This window comes from Lissotriton vulgaris, chromosome 3_1 (assembly GCF_964263255.1).
Source record: "Lissotriton vulgaris chromosome 3_1, aLisVul1.2, whole genome shotgun sequence".
In the NCBI taxonomy this organism is placed as follows: domain Eukaryota; kingdom Metazoa; phylum Chordata; class Amphibia; order Caudata; family Salamandridae; genus Lissotriton; species Lissotriton vulgaris.
Window position 1 is genome coordinate 926,835,403 of NC_141689.1, and position 20,531 is coordinate 926,855,933.

The 20,531-nt window shown below is 44.4% G+C and overlaps 1 protein-coding gene across 1 annotated transcript in view; it reads left to right on the plus strand.

Moving 5' to 3' along the window:
- Nucleotides 1–20,531, plus strand: part of LOC147727227 (annexin A1-like) — a 229,806-nt gene that overhangs the window by 171,243 nt on the left and 38,032 nt on the right. The window contains exon 9 of the mRNA XM_086961276.1: nt 7,786–7,879. Coding sequence (XP_086817402.1) covers nt 7,786–7,879 — 94 coding nt within the window. The remainder of the gene's footprint in view (nt 1–7,785; nt 7,880–20,531) is intronic.

Sequence of the window (20,531 nt, forward strand, 5' to 3'; positions counted from 1 at the left end):
TGTCATGGGAGAGTTTGGCTTCTGCTAATTCGGAAGTATATTTAGAGGCTGATCTGCAGTTTATGAGCATGCAGTTGATGGGGATACTTCTTTATACTCGTTCAGTTGGGCCTTTGGAAGGAGGGCCAGGTGGGAAGGGGGTCTTAGGGTTCTCGGAGGGGGGTGTTTGCTTCTGTCTCCCGTGATTACTTGGATCGTGGATTTTGGGGACGAGTTCAGCAGAAGTTCGGAGGATTCCTCAGGGGGTGTCAAGCCCTGCGGGGAAAGTGAGGATGAAGTTCTTGTGAGTATTTCCAGTGAGATTATCTTCCCTTTTCTAGGGACCCGACTTTAGATCTGGGTGGGACGTGTGGCTCTGTGGGGGGTGTTACCTTGCCTGGGTTAGGTTGGATGGGATCGACTAGCTCAGAGAGATGCTGGAAGGACTTTTGGGTTAGGGTTAGGGAGGAAAGAATTTCACTCAAGCCTCGAACCAGGATTTCCAACTGTGTTTCTAGTAGGGAGAGGCGATGTGTCGTGTTGTCACTGTGGGGAAGATAGGTGTCTGAATCCGGGGTGATCTTGTGTGAGGGAGAAGGGACCAAGGGAGAAGGGACCACGGGGGGAGGAAGGGTGTCAGAGGCCGCATTGTTCTTGATGACGGGGGATGGGTCTCTGACTAGAAGGTGGTTTGATGAAGGACGAGAGTCCTGTTCAAGAAGATTCTTGTGAAAGGGGCTGCCTGGATAATCTATAGTAGGAGTAAAAGGAGAGGAGATTGTTGCCTCAAGGCATGTGATGGGTCCCGAGTGGAGAGGGGATGGAGGGGTGCGAGTGGGCTGAGCTGGGGGGTGATGTTCCCACTTGGGGGTTAATAGAGGAGGGGAGGAGGGGCAAGGATGGGCAGGCTGTCTGATTGACGGGGATGCTGCCTCGTGAATGTAGACTGATCCCGAGTGATTCGGGAGTGGGGACCTATGGGTGGGCTGATCTGGAGGGAGATGATCCATCCTAGGAATCAGCAGAGGAGGTAAGGAGGAGGCTGGGTGACCAGGTTTTCTGATTGGCGGAGGGTAAGTGGAATGGGGAGCGGGAAAGAGTTACCGTGGGGGACTTGGAGAGCAGGCTGTCTTATAACCTGGGAGTAAGTGGAGAAAGGAGGGGTGGGGTTGTGAGGGGGTCTCGGGTTGGTGCTGTGGTGGGTGTCAGGGCAGCTGCAGGAGGGGTCTGATTCGTCTGCTGTCGTGGATGTCTATCTGAATGAAAGGCTGGGATGGGTCCGAAACCTGAAGTGGTCAGGGGGGTTTCTTTTAGTGAGAGGAAGAGAGAATCAAAGCTCTCAAGGTGAGCGTTTTTGGCCTGAATTAAGACTGTGCCATTAGTGAAAATGGTAATGGAGATATATCCGTTCTTTAGCAGGAGATTCGGGAGGGAGGTCGTCAGTTTGCAACTGAGGGGAGTGGAGGTGGTTTTGAAGATGGAAGATAAGGTCCATTTTGATCTGCCCTCTGGAGAGGCAGTGGTAGGTGTCAGCGAATAGAGTCTCGGGGTGAATTCTGAGAAGTCTATGTTTGAAGAGTTTCTTCGCTTTACTGGAGAGTTTGGAGGGGAAGGCGATTGCGAAAGAGTTCGGACCATGGGGAGTCAGGAGGTTTGAAGTTAGCGAAGTGGAAGCAGGTTGTGAATTCAGTGACATTTTCCTCTGATATGAGGGGGTCTGGTTTGATCTGGAGGAAGGAATGCGGAAGAGGTGGGGTGAGAGAGTTCTGGTCAGGCGGGGGGCGGTGAGGAGGAGGGGTTGCTTCTAGAGGGGGAAGTGGGGTTGACTCTTGTGGGGGGTTCTCCCGTGGGAGAGGAGTGGTAAGGGGGGGCGTGTTGGAGAGGGACTTCTCTCAGACTGAGAATGAGCAGTGTACTAAATGCAGCTGATTATGTATTCTGGGGTGTTGATGGAGGTTTAACCGGAATGTAGCATTAGGGATTCTGCTGGAGGGAAGCTAGTTTAATTGATTATTCTGGTGGACAATATAAGAGCAGGCGTCAGGGTACTCTCTCTGCGGAAGCTCAAGAGATTTGGACACTTTTGAAGATCAACGCCCCATTTGTTACTGTATGATGGCTAGTTTTGACCTTTGTTGCTATTCTTGCAGGTGAAAACTAATTCAGATTAGGTTGATGCCAGGATTTTGTTAATTGTTGGTTATTCTTAGCTCAGGACTCTATTAATTAATGACTAATGAATCTTAGTGACCTTATTGCGATGAGTTCTGCTGAGAGTTAGTTTTCAACCTTTGATCACCATGTAGTTGATAGCTTGGCCTCGGTGTCCTCTTTGGCAGCAATTTTCAGGACAGGCGTAATGAGTAGCCTTAGTGGCGCTCAAATTGTCAGCTGTTGCTCCGGTGAGTCAATCTAGCAGGTGATCTGTGTTCGTTGGCTCCAGACTGCTGAGCGCAGGCATCTGAGTTGGTGAGAGTTGGCTTTCCAAGTTTAGGGGGCTCCAAAGTTAATAGCTTGTCCTCACTGATCTATTTGGCGGCCATTTTGGGGGCAGGCGTGTGGTAGAGACTGAGTAGCATTAAGATCGGTAGTCTTTGCTCAAGGGAGTCAGTCTGCACTCGTTTACTTAAGCTGCTGAATGGTGCATCTAATTTGAACAGAGTCGGTTTTAAACTTTAGGGGGCTATGTCGATATTCGCTTGTCCTCGGTGTCCTGATTGGTGGCCATTTTGGGGACAGGCGTATTGTATTGAGACTGTGGGGCTCAGAATAGTCAGCCGTTGGTCGAGGCAGTCAGTCTAGCAGGAGTTCTGCTCTCAATTTCCCCAGGCTGCTGGGCGCTGGCAGCCGATTTGGGAGCAGAGGCTAATCAGGACTGTGGCGCGAGCTGCAGCTCTCTATTTATTGGGACTTTGGTGGCCATTGCAGAGTCAGGCACAGGCACTCTCACCTCGGTCCCGGACTCCTTTGCCATCCCCGCGCGACCCGTGGCTCATCCGCAGCAGTGCTGTGTTTGGGCCCCCGATCGTCTTGCCTCAGTGTGTCCTGCGTTCCGTTGACCTCTTTGAAGGATGCCTTGGATGCACTTCCTTTCTCGGGTGCATTCTCGACGCTGCTCCCGTTTCTTCTATTGGAACTTCCCTCGACGATTCCACACCGCCGCCGGATTCCTCATAGTGTGCAGGTAAGGAATGGAAACTCGCTGTGGCTGTCGGCAGGGTGAGGCTGATGTGAACGATCCATGGGGATTTTCACTTATTGTGATCCCGGACCGGAGTTCATCCCAGCAGCTCCTTCCCTGCGGCCATCTTATTGTCCAGTTCCCCTGGCAGGTGTGCTAGAAAAAGGTTGAACAGCATGGAGGCAAGAACGCACCCTTGTTTTATGCCTTTGGTGGTGTTAATTCGCCTTGAGAGGTGCAACCCTGATTCCATCTTGATTTTGACCCATGTATTGGTGTGCAGTTGAATCAGCTGTTCCAGGAGAGGTGTTGGCATTCCCCACTTATCCCATTTTTGCCACAGTTTGGCGCGATCTACATGATCGAACGCAGCACTATAGTCTATGAAACATAGAAATAGCAAGCTCTTTGCTGTTTTCGCTGCTTCTATCAATAGGGTTAGTGTCATGATGTTTGTTGTTGCACCCTGTCCTCTACAAAATCCTTTTTGGTTTGCGGCAATGATATGTTTTAAGGTAGCCCACAATATTAATTCCTCCAGGAGCAGCTCCACGTAATACTTTGCTTCAGTGTCGATTAGGGCAATAAGTCGATAGTTGCTAGGATTACTCCTATTGCCTTGCTCATAAATTGGGCTTATTATTGAACCTGTCCAGGACAATGGACATTTCGCTGTTTCCTTGATTCCCTTCAAGACTGGTACCAATATTTTACTCCAAAAGTCAGCATCATGTTTGAAAACTATTGGAGGGTTTCCGTTGGGACCGGGAGCTCCATCCGCTATTCCTTTTGATATTTGTAGTTTTTTTTTTGTGGCTGTTATTTCATCATTCTTTTCCCTCCGCTTGCAGTTGTTTTTGAGCTTGTTGTTCCTTCCTCCTCTTGGTTCGCTTGTTCGGCCAGGGTCTCAACCAGGGTGATGCCTTCACATTTTACATGTTTGTTTCTTCCTGTGTTTTTGTTGCATGAATTATTTTCGATTATCTTTAATATTACTCTAGCTGAGTCCCCCCTTCGATTTTTGTCATTGAAATGATTGGATAGGTAATGTGCCCAATCAAATACTGATGTGTGTGGATTTACTCTGTTGTTACCAGGCCTTTGAAGGCTATGAATTGTCTTCCATAACTTGGCGCTGTTTCTCAATTTTGAATCATGCATTATTTTCACCCATAGTTCCTCATTCATTTGCCTTTTCTTATCCCAGATCCTCTTTTTTTGCAGTGCCTTGAGATTTCGTAACTCCTTTTGTGGGATTAGTTCTTATGCCTTGAGATTTCGTAACTCCTTTTGTAGGATTAGTTCTTAGCAATACCAATTTTAACCTCTTCCCAGGTTATGTATTGGTTCATATGCTTGTCAATATCTTCAGTGTGTTGATATCTCAGTGGTTTGAAGATCATGGTTTTGGGTTGTTTCTTACTTTTAAATGAGTCCGAAAGATATTAGCCTGAGAGGATTCTATAAGCTCTCTCGATTTCAAAGTCTTTACAGAAAGATGTGTTTATGATACTGGGAATTCAAGATTCAAGAAATTCTGCACACGAATTTGCAGTATCCTCTACACCTTCAGAAGGCCAAATACCCTTGGGGTTCTTCTTGACTGTGATTTTCCAGATCAATCACTTCAAGGAGAAAGGTGCAAGTTTAGAACAAATGGAGTTGTTGAGTTTCAGTGACATCGATCTACCATTTTCTAGGCAGCTGAAATGAGACTCATCTTCAGTGATTCTTCTAGCCAAATCCTTAAAGTCCTTCCTTAAGCCTTGAATGTCAATTTGCATATATCCATTTTTTGGGGGGGTTCTCTAAAAATCATGTGAAGCTGTAATTCACCGTAGAATAAGATTCATGTTTGTGATTTGATCAGTTTTGGATTTTAGAGGTGACAATGGCAACGGGGAAGTAGAATTAGGTCTTTTTTGACCGGTCGTCATCTCTTTAGTGTCTTTCATGTCCTTTTTTCTTTTTGACATCCTTGTATAAGAAAGAATAAAGTAACAATCTCAAATGAAGGCATGCTGTGTTAAATCGAGTGGTGTTCTTTACTAGACCTCAAATACTAAGACTAAATGTCTCCTACAAATTAGAATGGCATTTGAAATAGGAAATACAGAAGGTCTATAAGCAGGGCCACTGGAATTATGTGATTGTACTGCTGCAGCATTTTTCAAATCATTAGATTTGACAGGGTAGTGACAGGAATGGCAGGAGCAACACCTAAATTAGGGTAGTGCCACTAATCAATGTTTAAATGTCTAAATCGACACCTAAACAAATGAACAAGAGACGTAATGGATAGGATCTGAAATCATGTATTTGCGTGATGATTCACTATCTATCAAGCCAATGTCAGCCCTAATATGAGGACTAGGGTAACTACTAAATGCCTTGTTACTAAAGAAAGAGTTTTTAGTCAATCACAACAGTCTATGATCCTGATTATGATCATGGAATAGAGACCCGACCGACCTCCGGGTGGCGGATCCGACTGCAGAATTACGATGCAAATGCATATGGTGCCGTCACATGCTCCCATTTCCCTATAGGAGCTTGTGCTGCGGCTGTAAATTGGCCATAGCACAAGCTCCCATAGAGAAATGGGAGATTGTATTCATCTCTGCACCGCGTGGTAAGCACCTCGTGGTATATTTTTGCAATTATGTTGGGGTTATCATTGCAATTTCCTGATACACAATGTGCTAAGGAAAGAACCACATCTACGGTGTTTAGTAGGCTGCCTCCTTGTCTCTCAAGTAACATTTGTTTTATCTTCCTAATGAAAATAATGTCTCTTCTTCTTATTGCATTTTTTGGAAGAAACAAATTAGAGAGTGGTTTGGTGCCTAGGTCTTTTGAAAATCAAAGTGTAAGATGTTTATTCCAGTATAAAGACCTCAGCATACCATGGGACGTGTTAAAAAGAGGCTCCGATTCTTCTCAAAATTCTGATGGAAATTTTCCTCCTGGATCTCAAGAAAAAGTTCAGAATGTTCAAACATTAGAATGCCAGTGAGATTTTGGGATGGCTGGATTTAATTGCAGAAGTTTGTGTAAAAACAGTTAAAGAATATTGCTCAAGGGGAGGAAAGCATGAAGGAAGGGGGGAGAAGGAGGGTATAGGTTTGGGATAATGCTGGATAGGGGAATTAGCAAGTGGAAAAGAGTTCTTTGCATCATTGTCTGGTATCTTGATCGGTCAGCAGATACAATCCTACTAGGAACTTTGCACCCTAATTTTACAGTACATTTCAGCCGCCAACACCTGTATTGAATCAAAGACAATATGACTAGATTTTTTATTTCTTTATTGAAGTAGAGATCATGAACACGAAATAAAACAAACAACTTGTCATCAAACAATTGTGGGGTTGCAAGAGCAGTGTACTAGGCATTATTTTCCCAAAAACGAAAAAGAAAAAAATAAAGAGAAATATGAAGGTACAACCAGATCAAGCCTTAAAACCTAAACAGAAATAAATTAAATTAAATCCGCTGTTTCATATACTATATATTGAACTACATATTACAGTATTTCATAACAATCCTGCGAGAAGACAATTATAGGTTTTACAAATGGTACATAGAAAGTCAGGATTAATCAATCTTCTGCATCCATATATACTCTAACCGGACCCCATATTTGCTGTCCCAATGCCTTTTTCCTCCTTCCCTTCATGGCGTACAAATTATATTCCATATTATAAGTGAATAAGAGCCGAGTTTGCCAAGCTTCAAATAAAGGAGGTTCACTTTGTAGCCAACATGAGGCAATACAGAGTCTTAGGACCGCTGTGGCAACAAAAATCAGATAGCCGGTATTATCGTTAGCCTCAGCCTGATCAGGCTCCATATCTATACCCAACAAAATCTGCATTATTGAGAGTTGAAAAGGGGTGCTCAAAATCTCAGATAGAAACTTGTTTACATGCCTAAACAGTTCCCCTAATTTTACACAAGTGGCAAAAATATGCTTTACATCCGCCTGTTGGACGCTGCATCTGAAGCATTTTCCTTCTGGATCTCCACCCCACTTTGATATTTTATCTGGAGTACGGTACATATAAAACAAGGTTTTATAGTGTTGGGTTATAAGATTAGCAGACATAAGTATTCTTCCAGCAAGTTCAATTGACCTTTCAAGCGGTACTCCTTGACATCCTAACCTGTTCTCCCATCTGGTCACTTGTACTTCTAAGTCATTAGGCATAGTCTCTAGCATTAAATTATAAAGTACTCCGATCCAAGCGCCTTTCTTGTTGGCCTCTATAAGAGGGTTAGATATCATGCTTATAGTAGTTTTCATTAAATAAGCACAAATTCGTAAATATTAAAAAAAATGTGCAGATGGGAGTTGATATTGTTGCTTCAACTGACTGAATGACTTTAAACCATCCCCTGTGTATAAATCCCCTACTGTAATTAACCCTCTTATGCGCCAACTCACCACTATACAATCCCAGCAAATACTGGGGTGTAAGCTCGGGACAGTCAGTGGAGTATATATAGAAATCTTTTCGATTTTATAGACAAGATGATGCACTTAAATACAGACCAAGAAATGCATTTTACTGAACCCATCCATACTAAGGAATAATGCGTTATTTTGCTTTGCTTTATAATAGGCCTTGTATGAAGCTGGCGAGAAGAGAAAGGGGACAGATGTTAATGCCTTCATCAACATTCTTACAACAAGAAGTTTCCCACACCTTCGTAAGGGTAGGTATTAGTGAGATCTTACACCGCAAGAAGTCAGGAAGTGCATGTGCAATGGGTATTTTTACTCCGGCTGAATCAAGTGGTTGAATCAATGGTTAATTGAATGCATACATTCCTTAATGTAAAGCAAATGTATCTGAATTTTTAAGTTGCATTGCAAATGTACATATGAGTACATACTGAGGAATATGCTCCATAGAAACTACACTGTCACTAAAAAACACTCTTCAACTCAGAAGAATCGATGAACAAAGTGCATTTGTGGTTGAAATGCTTCTGATTCGCATACTCAGATGATTTGCAACCACAAAGCACAATTCGCAATAGGCTGAATAAACTTTTACAAGTCACAAAAGTTTTTCTGACTTTCAATGTACCTTTTGCAACCCATTCCAAATAAGGGGCCTGAAAGGGGCACCCACACAAACGATTGACTGAAACTGGCCTGATGTTTAGATCCTTTCAGAAAGGTAAAGGTAATAGGTGCTAATGGGACAATATCAACCATTGGATTGGCAGCTGCTTACAATTCAGGAAGCAGACATTTGTCGAGTGTCCACCAGAAGCTCACCCGAAACACATTCCCCGTATTTTTAAGCCGCCCCTGCTGCTTTTAAAAAAGTGGGCCGCTTGAAAATGGGTGACCAGTGCTCTGCAGTTTCTCTCAGGCCTCCATCCATGCATTTGCATGCAATTACAAGGGGTGGCAAAAAGATTACTGCCTCATGCATATTATTGACTAATTGATTCTACTTCTGATCTCGTCACTGAAAGGAATAAGACACCCCCTAATGATTATGCATAATAATTGCAGAAACGTTACTTCACCTGTGCAAACTGAGGTGAGCAACCACATTTTTTAACATGTTCACTCTGTTCACAAAACACCCCACAAATTTGCTCAAATGTTCAGTTTATCATTTCACTCCCTAGTTAGACTTCATCTTATTGTTTTGCTTTAAAAAGGAATGCAATTGATGTATTCAGATCTAAGTCAAAAATGTTTGTAATCAATGTGTTTTGAGTATATACCCAGTCAGTTATAGGTATTTTCTGCCTTTCCTCATGCTTGTTCTTGTGTGAGACAATGTAGACAGCAGTAGACAGTTGAGAATCTATTGAGTATAGATGCAGTTTTAGATGAGGAGCAATTTTTATTTTTGAAAATGAGTCCTCAAACCTTTAAATAAAAAGTAAACGCAAATATAGACATTTGTAGAGGGACTAATCAATCATTGTGTTAGTTGGATTCCCACTGCAAAGTCATTGACTGAGTAATGTTGACCTATGCAAGTTTACAATGGAGAAGTGTGGCTCAGGGGTTAGAGGCGGCAGACCCGGAAGCTGAGATAGGCCCTGGACCAGGGTTCAATTCCCCGCCTCTGCGGGTCTTGGGCTCAAAAATTCCACGGACTCGATAATTCTCGCTCCGGTGCCTTCTCGAATCACGGGTTCACACTCTGCGACTCTGGGCAATAGCTTGCTTAATCTCCACAACGGCCCCTCGCGGCGGGATGCCTGGCTTTCACCTTGTGGATACCCTGCCGGGGTTATCTCACAGGGGAATACCAGGACGGGTTCCCTAAGCAAGCGCCGGGAAACCCTTTTTGGGTAGCTGTGCGCTATATAAGCTCAAATACATTTACATTTACATTTACAATGGATAATAGCCTTCAGCCTCATATGGGTAAAACTTCTTCTATCTCAATATTTAAATGGTGTTTAGAAAAATGATCATGTCTTTTAAGCACTGTGTGTTCTTTCAAGAAAACGGTTTTGTTTTTCTTAAGGTACTAGAACACGCTAGAGTCCACAAGATATGATCCTCCGATCACGCCAGATTCCAAATGTTGCATGTTAAAGCATAAGCAAACATCCTGCATCTTCTTAGGTCATGACATTGACAAAGCTGCAGAGTCTCCATCTAAATAAGTGTGTACATTTTCATCTGCATGTTTATAGTGGTTTTGTTGAAGAAGTTGAGTCAAGGTGGCGTTACGATAATCATGGTAATAAAATGTATTAAGCATGAAAATTAAAAAAGAAGAGCTATTTCTAGCGATGAAGTACAGTGAAACAAGCCATCCCCCTGACCACTCATGTAGGAATCAAACGTATTGTTTAGTTAATAAAAACCATAATGAAAGGTTATTTCATGTATCATTGTCGGTACAGCACCCACTGAAGTCCACTTTTACTGAGGGATTCAATTTGATTTACTAGTAAAATAATGCATATATATGTCAGTCACACGGGGATGAAAAAGATTGGTTAGAGTAAAAACATTTAAATTCTAGAAAGCTAGAAAGGCAGAGATAATAGCCTAAGACAGGGTGGTACAAAGTGCAGCGGTGCGGATTGCTGATCTGAGGCATGGGTACGAGTTAGTCAGGGCAGCATTAGACAGGTGGGCTGTTGATCCTCCTATGCCACTAGATATTATCAAGTTTCTTAGTACAGTCAGCAGTCATGGAGTTTTAAAAATGTTAGCTTTCTTCGTGTAATAACAAGGGTTTTATATGGTCGGTTGGGTTGCACCTTCCCTTCTGGCAGTGGGGATTGCTTACGACTCCAGTGGTGAATAATGAGTCTATAAGTTCTATTGTCAGTTTGCCCCACTTGTTTTTAAGAGTGTTAGATTTGGGGGTCTTTAGTTGGCAGAGGTAGGTACCTTTGACTAAATAGGGACCCTAGTGTCTAGTCAGGGTAAGGGGCTACATTTCTAAAATAACCCCTGCTCACCCCCTTAGTAGCTTGGCACGAGCAAACAGGCTTATCTCAGAGGAAGTGTGTTAAGCATGTGTGAACACATACAGTAATACAGTGACAACACTATAGATGAACAACACACGTGTTGTATTATAAAAATAAGTATTTTATATAGACTTAACACAAGACAACAGATGACAAAAATACTGCAACAATTTATGTTTAATGTACCTTGGGATGCGTAATGCGATACAGACAAAAGAGTTGCAGGGAAGGTGATGTGTCGGTTCCTTACACGCAAGAACAGGGATGTGTTGGTTCCTTAACTTTGAAAATGGACAGCAACCTTCAGGATTAAATACACAATTTTGGATAGATAGCAAAATGGTATCTCAACATTTGTTAAATCACATGTGACAATATCACAGTTGTTTTCCCAACAGATACATAGGCAAGAGACTCTGTGTCTTTAGTTGTCTGTCCTTTATTTAGTTTTTCATTTTCATTTTAAAAATCGCTGATACCCAAATAGACAACGCTCTTCGTCCGTGACCGGACTTCTTCAGGGCTATACACAATAAAAAGATACAAAAACACATATTTACAAAGTGCAATACATAAGTGCTATTTTCTTAACACACTTTTTCTTAAAAACAGGGAGAACCAGAATTAACAAATCAAGCAGTTTTTGAACATTTAAAAATCTTTGGGAAAACATTCACATAACATCCGGGACAATAGAGAGTAGACATTTTAGATCACATTTATACGCAGATTCATCAAGAGAAGTTATTGTATATCTGGATCTGATGAGACAATGGACCATTTTTTTACAAAACATCATACCCTTTTAGATCATTTCTTAGTCCAACATTTCAGAAATTATCCTATTGTTCTGCGTCGGTTCTTTACTCTGGGGGAGGTAATACGTCAGTTCCCTACTGTTGCGCAGGGGACGGTGATGCGTCGGTTCCTTGCCGGAGGCGAGGTGATGCGTTGATTCTTCTCCTCATGGGGAGGTGATGCGTCGGTTTCTTACTGCACTTCTGTGGCGATGCGACTCGCTGCGCCCTGATGCGATGAAGATCCGGTGCAATACAACAAAAATAGCGGAGTCTTCTTGATGCGACAATGAAGGGGCGATGCGTGCACGTTCGACAGCCGTGTGGCGATTCTGTGAATCTTCTGAGCCGCGACAGGCCCTGCGACACACTTCTCCGGTGATGCGACGGCTTCAGCGGCAGCAGCGGCCCCCTTACTCTGTGATGAGACTACAGCGGCTGCGGCGGCGACACGCTTCCTCTCTGTGAGACGAGCTTCAAGGTCCCTGTGACACACAGTCTTTCAGAAGGTCCAGCACAACAGCAGGCACTTCAAATTCCCAGCAAGGGAACTCAGAGGAGCTGGTTGGTGAAGTCTGTTATCCATGAGACTTCAGCAGGAGGCAAGCTCAATTTCCAAGCCCTTGGAGATCTTTACAAGATGAGGAAAGTTGCACAAAGTCCTTTCTCCTTTCTTTGGCAATCAGGCAACTACTGCACGCCAATCCCCCAAACAACACTCAGCTTTAGGGACAATTTCCTCCTTCAGTTTCTCGCTGGCTCCTCTCCTCTGCAAAGGTTCTTCTTGTTTCCCAAAAGTGATCTAAAGTTCTGGGGTCTGGGTCCCCTCTTTTATACCCCAAAATTCTTTGCCTCTGAAGGCAGAGAGTGTCTGTGCCTAATCCAAACCAGTTTTGTGCAGTATTGGAGCACTTTGTTAACAGGACTCCTTCTCTTCCTTTGACATTGTAGGCCAGGGACATCAGACGCAGAGGCAGGAGGTGGTGCAAGCATTGTGGAAGGCAGGCACAGCCCTATTTAGGTCCCAAGTGCTCCCCTCCCACCACTCTACACGCAGATGGATCTATTCAGCCCTGTGCTGACTCAACCTGTCTCCTGGAATCTCCCAGACCCTGTCACTCAAACTCCAGACAAGGAATACACAACCTAGCAGAGGCAGGCTTGGATAGTTAGGCAAGAAAATACCTACTTTCTAAAAGTGGTATTTTCAAACACAGAATGTTAAAACCAACTTCACTAAAAGATGTATTTTATCATTCTGAGTTCAGGAATACTAAACTCAAATTTCTACCTAGTTCCCTGAGTCAGTTAGGATTATAAGATGTTATAATCAAACTGCCCATTCTGGCCTATGGGGAACAGGTAGCCTTGCAATAATGAAAAACGAAAATGGCTGTAATTCACTATTAGAAAATGCCACACACATCAGGGCATGTCCTATATTTTACCTACAATGCAACATGCCCTTGGGCCTAACATAGGGATGACTAAAATGCAGAAAAGGGAAGGTTTAGGGGCTGGTAAGTGGGTGCACTTACCAGTCAACAAGCAGTACCAGACTGCACACAGGTTCTGCAATGGCAGACCTGAGACACATTTTACAGGCTGCTTCTGTGGGTGGCACAACCACTGCTGCAAGCCCACCAGCAGCATTTGATTTACAAGCCCTGGGCACAAGCAGAGCACTGTACTAGGGTCTGAAAAAATGGAAGGGAGACCCACGCCAATGGTGCCAGGCTGACATGTGTCCCCTCCAGCTGAAATGTGGGGAGAACTACTCTACTACCTGGGAGTTCTCATCACTAAGGTGGAAAAATCTGGGCAGGCCATCAGCGTTGGCGTGTTCTGAACCAGGGCGGTGTTCCACCGTGAAATCCATCCCCTGTAGGAAAATGGACCACCTCAACAGCTTTGGATTCTCAACCCTCATCTGCATCAACCATCTGAGGGGCCTGTCGTCTGTCTGAACCCGTAAGTTTCTTTTTCTTCAGCACCCAGACCACAGCAAATGCCTCACGCTCAATTGACCTCCACCTCCTACTGATAAAGGCTACGGCTTGATCTAGGCCCTCCTCATTTATCTGTGGCAAAACAGCCCCCACACGTGCTCTGAAGCATCTGTTTGAACGATAAACTCTTTTGAGAAGTTGAGTGCCAGGAGCACGGGCGCCGTGCACATGGCAGTCTTCAGGGCATCAAAAGCTTTCTGATTGGTGTCAGTCCAAATCACTTTCTTGGGCTGCTTCCTGGAAGTCAGGTCTGTGAAGGGGGCAACAATGCTGCCATACCCCTTGACAAACCTCCTGTAATACCCAGTGAGTCCTACAAAGGCTCTCACCTCTGTCTGGGTCTTGGGGGTTCCCAAGCCAGGATGGTCTCGATCTTTGGCTATAGGGGCGTCACATGGCCGCTCACAACCTGGTGTCCCTAGTACACCACGGAACCCTGCCCGATCTGGAACTTACTCGCCTTGATCATGAGGCCTGCTCCCCGCTATACCATCAACACTTCCCAGAGGTGGCGCAGATGCTCTTCCCAACAGGCGCTGAACACTGCAATGTCATCCAGGTAGGCAGCACTGATCTCTTCCAGGTGAGCCAACACCTGGTTGACCAACCTCTGAAAGGTGGTAGGGGCATTCTTCATCCCAAAGGGCATAACCCGGAACTGGAAGTGCCCATCTGGTATGGAGAATGCTGACCTCTCTCTTGCCCCATCAGTCAAGGCGATCTGCCAGTACCAGACGTTAAGTCAAACGTGCAGAAGTACCGGGCAGCCGCTAACCGATCGATCAGCTCTGGGGATGGGGAGTGCGTCAGTCCTGGTGACTGAATTGTGCCCTCTGTGGTCCACACAGAATCACAGTTCTGGCGTGACACTGGCGTGGCAGCCTTTGGACCAAGACCACTGGGCTGGCCCAAGGACTGTTAGAGGACTCAATCTCCCCTAACGCAAGCATCTTTGAGACCTCCTCCTTGATGCAAGCCCTCACTCTGTCAGTTACCCTGTAAGTTTTGTGCTTAACAGCAGGACTCCAGTGTCCACATCATGGATGCACCAATCAGTGACACTGAGAATCAGGGAGAACAGATCAGAAAACTGTCCCAGCAACAGGTGACAGTCATTCTGTTGCTCTGGGGTCAGGTTGGAAGAGAGGTTTACACCATCCACTGATCCATCTTGCTCTGTTGCAGACTGGAGGTCAGGAAGAGGCTCAGTCTCCTCCTCCATTCAAGAATCTGTTGCTAGCAGCATGCCCACTTCGGACCTCTCTAAGTGGGGCTTCAGGCGGTTGACATGCAGGACCTGCAAGTGGTTCCTGGGAGACCGCAAGTCCACCAAGTAGGTAACAGGACTTTTGCGCTCCACTACCTCATATGGTCCGGTCCACTTATCCTGGAGCGCACAGGGCTCCACTTGGGCCATGACCAACACTTTCTGAACAGGCTGAAGCTCAACCAGAGTGGCCTTTGGTTGTACCATCGCTCCATCTCCTCCTGGATGGCTTCCAGATTTGCCTTAGTGAGTTGTCTGAATCGCCTGGTTTGGTTCCTGAAGGCCAGCATGTAGCTATATACATTCTGGGGAGGTTTCCTGGAAGATTGCTCCCAACCTTCCTTGACCAAACTCAGAGGTCCTCTTACTGGCTGACCATAGAGAAGTTCAAAGGGGCTGAACCGTGGGGACTACTGTGGCATCTCACGGTAAGCAAAGAGAAGGCATGGTAAGAGGACATCCCACTTATGCTACATGGGTTCTTCCAGACTCATAATCATGCCTTTGAGGGTCCGGTTGAACCTTTCAACCAGCCCATTACCTTGGGGGTGGTAAGGAGTGGTGAACTTGTAGGTTACACCGCCCTCCTGCTACAGGGACTGTATATACTTGGAAATTAAGTTTGAATCTCGGTCAGACAACACCTCTCTAGGGAACCCCACACTGGAGAAAATTCTCATCAGAGATGGCTTCCGGGTACCGGATTGCATGGTCCACCAAGACCAGGATGAACCTGTTCAAAGTCAAGTCAAGTCAAAAACCACTTTATTCGATTTTGTTAAAAAATCATAAAAGCATACTACAGCAGTTAAAATCATTCCAAGTACATATTTTAAAAATGAAATTTTTTACATAATACAATACAAGTATAATAAAAATTCCATATGATACAATACAAAAAAAATTATTTCATATTGAACAGTGCATTTTTTGAGTAATAAAAAGGTCAGTTTAAAAGTCTCATCGTGTGCAAAAAAGCAAGAGATACCAAATTCATTACATCCCCCTACAGGTTAGTTTGTACTTTCCTCCTCCTAATACGAACAGCAGCGACAAGGTAATTTGCCACACTGAACATTACCAGGGGGGAGTCTAGCATTTGTAGGTACAAAAGAGCAGGTTTTGCTTGCATGAACGCTTTCCCCTTCAACAAGGGTAACAGATACTTTTGCCTTGGAGCAAGATAAAAAGGGCAGAATAACATAAGGTGCATATTGTCTTGTATGGAAAAGTTGTCACATCCACATACAGGTGCATCCTCAGGCTTGAACCATCCCTGTTTGTCACAGAGTACTAAGTAGATCTGGTTAAATCTAAATTTAACCAGAAGCCATCTGTGAAACGGGATATTGACTAGGGCAAGATACGGTTGGATGGCAATACGGTGAGTGTCATATAATGCGCTCTGACCGTAGGTTTTGTTAACTGGTGTAGTTCTCTCTCCAAGGACCTAAGTTTGTAGAAATTTTCCTTGACCCAAGCTAGGTCCGCTTTTTGTAGATCAAGCGGGGAGGAGAAAATCTCTGGACGTCCTAGTTCTACAGCGCACTTGTCGATGTATGCCAGCCAAGCAATATCTTTAAACTTATCCAATTTTAGGCAGTCCAATAAGATTTTGTGGTTGAGGCTTAAGTTGTTATTTGTCCACACTCTTATCCACAAAAGTAAAGGTGCCATAGAGAGGACATCAGTAATGTATCCTACTCCAAGCTCCTGATGGACTGAGAAAGTGGGTGTTGATGCGGGGAGTCCTAATATTGAACATAAAAACTTATTAACTTCAGTTTGGATGGTTTCAGTTTTTACATAACCCCATAATCCAGCCCCGTACCTAGCTATAGCCAAGGATGTTGCTCTATACAAGGCTAAAAGGGCACCACTTGGTTTCCCCCCTAGTCTCCTTGAGAAGCTTAAGATAGCATTAACAGAGCTTCTCACTGCTTTAGTCTTTGCTACTATCTGGGGGATCCAACTACCCCTAGTGTCGAAAATTACTCCCAGGTAAGTGAAAACTTTAACATTACTGATCGCTTCCCCTTTGCAGAAAAAAGATTTAGTGTTATTTTTAGCTGCCCCAAAAACCATCACATGGGATTTCGTGTTATTGACCACAAGGTCAAGAGAGGACATGAAGTCACTAAATGCATTTAAAAGTCTCTGGAGGCCCAAGTGTGTCCTAGCTATTAAAGCAGCATCATCCGCGTACAAAAGCACTGGGATGTTTGTGTCTCCTGCACGCGGAATGTCCGCAGATGCGGCCAGTAGGGCTTTTTCCAGAGAGTTTATATATAAAGTGAACAGCATAGGGGCAGGGATGCAACCTTGTCGCACGCCCCTGCCTGATTTAAACCATGCTGTGCGATGTCCCTCTTGATCCATTCTAATGGAAGCCTTTAGATCCTTGTGAAGTTCAGCCAAGAAGTAGACCAAAGGGGGGTCTAGACCCATTTGTAGCAACATGGCCCACAGCTTGGCTCTATTCACTAGATCAAATGCCGTGGACAAATCCATATAGGCAACATAGATTGTCCCTTTTCTGACCTTGGTGTATTTAGAGATGATCATGTTCAGGTTCAAGCATTGGTCCTCTGTCCCCCTACCTGACCGGAAGCCATACTGGGCATTGGACAAGATGTTATTCTCTAAGGTCCATTTATTAATTTTCCCTAGTAGTACTTTCCCCAAAATTTTCATGGAGGAATCCAGCAAGGATATGGGGCGATAACATTTAGGGTCATTTCTTACTCCCTTTTTGAAAATTGGTACAATGATTGAGCAAGCCCAGGTATTAGGAAAACCCCCTTTAAGTACATTATTATATACGTTCGTTAAAACAGAAGCCCACAACTCTGGGTTTGATTTATATAAATCCAATGGAACCCCATCGGGACCAGGGGCTTTATTCTTAGCAGACCCCATTATTGCGACCTTGACTTCCTTTTCAGTAAAATCAACAATGGGTAGCATATTCGAATAGCAGGGTATGCAGAATGTTTCATAAACTTGATTGCTCCCATAGATAACTGAAAAATGACTAAGCCAATCTGACTCCGGAATATTAGCCTCAAGGTCAGTATTACATGTCTTTGCAAAAATGGGATTATTTATTATAGACCAGAATTTAGAGCTATTTTTTAGGGTGGTAGAATCCATTAAAGCATCCCAGGCTTCTTCCTTCACTGCCTTTTTGCGTATTTTTACCGCCTTTGCATAATTTCTCCTTAGTTGGGCTATCACTAGCTTATTTCTAGGGGATTGTTTAAGTGCTGCTATCAATGCAGAGTGCGCTTTGGTGCATGAATGGTCAAACCAACCGGAGGCAGGTGGAGGTCCCCTTTTGGGTCTAAGTGTTAGGTCTTTCTCCACCTTCGAGCAAATAGCCTCAAAAGCGGCAATGATCTCTTTATCCCCCTAGCAGGGTCCCTGCAGGTCTGGAATTCCACCACCATTTTGTGTTCAATAAAATATGAAAAGTCTTCTGGGCAGACTTTGCACCATTTTAATCGCCGCCCCTGGTCTTTACTCTTAACATGTTTCGCAGAAGTGGCCAACGAGGCCCCCTTCAGCAAACCCAACGATCCATCCAGCGTCAAGCACACCGGATTGTGGTCATTAAAACCACTCTCTGTGGCGTTATAAAAAAAACATAATGAAGGAGCCCTGGTGACATAAAAATGTAATCGATGATGGATTCACTGCCCCTAGAATTATAAGTAACCACCCGATCCTTTGGGTCAGCAAAACTAGGTTCATACAAATCATTAGATGACAATAGTTGTTCCATAGCTGAACCCTTCAGGCTATGCTCAAAATGGGGAGGGGTCGTGAGGTCCGGCCCATCTAGATCCTTAATATGACATTGTGATTCACATAAATGCACATTAAAATCGCCCATTAAAATAATTTGAACAAAAGTGGTTTGCTTTGACATATATTCAGTAACAAATAAAACTAAACAATCTAAAACAAAGTTTTGGGGACCACCCTGCGAGGCATTATAACAATTTATAAAGAGTGTTTTATTTTTATCTGCGTGGCGTATCTCTAACACTTGAAAGTAATGTGAGGAACTAGGAATTTCCCTCACACTCCCCGCTATGTTAAGGGATACCAAGAACATCAAGCCACCAATGTCTCTTCCCACCACGGAGTGCTGTGCTTTAACAAAAAATGAGGAATAGCCGTCCAGCCAAAATGAATTTTCCCTAGCCCACGTTTCCTGCATGGCTACTATATCGTACTCTTTCAGCTTACCCAGCCAAATTTGGTCATTTCGTTTGGCTCGAAGGCCCGCAATGTTCCAGGACATGATTTTAATATTTCTATTGCTATTGTCTCCCTCTATCATTGTCTCCCCCTCAACACATGCCGCATTAAATGAGGTAGAGTTGTTAGTAGTGTTAGAAATGTTACAGCGCATAGGGGTCTCAGTGAGGTCATCCAGTTCAATGACTGGCTGGTTAGTTTGCGAGGGCTCTAGTCAGTCCATAACATCCTGATCAGCAAAAGCCGCAAATCTATTTGAAAGGGGCAGGTTATCTGGGTGTGTATTCATTACTGTTGTGGCTGCGCCACCACCCCTGACCTTCTTAGTCACCCACTCATTTCCTATCAAAGGGAGATTTTGTTTGCCGTGAAAGCCAGGGTTATTATTTGGCTGGGGCCTGCCATATCCATCTCCAGTTCCCCTGAATGTAGGTGGGTAGAAGAAACCCAGCGGCATGGCGCGCACACCCTTACCTAAAGAATCTAAAGGAGAGGCATCCCAGAAGAGGCGACTTGTGACATCACGTGATTTAAAGTTGACTGTTACACAATCGCCTGACACACATTTCTTGGTTTTGCCAACCCAATTTACCCTTCTGCACATCAATATGTTAGCTGCGACATTACTTCCACCCGTACAATTTGCATTACACCAATTTTCCGTGTGCTTTCACAGTGTTTCATGGTGTTCAACCTCCGGCACTTCTAGTTTGGGAACATTAACAAGTACAGCCACAAAAGGTGTTGCCTCGGGAGGGAGATGTACTGGGGGGACCCTAGCCCTCTGGTCTCCTAGAGGGCCCAATGGGTTTCCCTGTACAGGCTTATCCAATAGAACACGTTTTGACACAGCTTGCGGTAAAGGTGTATATCTGCCATTTATAACTTTCCCTTTCACTGGCATAGAGTTTTCTGCCGGTAAGTTAGGTACTAGGGTGATAGGAGGGTCAATTTCTATGGGTACTGAAACCGGAGCCCGGCTATCCAAAAAATTGTTAATGCGTTCACATTTATTTAACAGTTTACTGACACAATCCTTCAATGTTTCAGTTATGTCTGTTGCAATTTGGATTAAAACTGATTCTAGCCTCTCTGTGAAAAGTTTTTCCAGGAGATCCGTAAGACCCTCCTCGGTGACATAGGAAGTCTGCAAACCCCCAGAATGAATGGTGGCCACACCGTCTCCAACACATGTTGCCTCATTAACAGGAGGTATCACGGTGATAGGGAGTTCCGGGGAAGGCAGGACAGTAGGGGTCTGTGCCACATTTGCCCGACATGATGCGATTATGACCCTCGGCTCAAGAGGTACGCAACTAATGGGCGGAGAAAGAACAGTAGTAATGCTTTCAGGAGTAGATTCCAGCCCCAGTGCACGTTCCGAGACAGCTATCTGTGAGGATAATTCATCCACTTTAGAAGTCAGATAGGTGATTATGCTGGTGGTGTATTTCGGGACCTTGGCCTTCGCCTCTCCCGTCACCGGAGTGGCCAGTTTTCTCTTACCCATGTTGTTACAGGTGTGGCCCGTCCCGTCCCTGGTCGTCCTTGGACGGCCT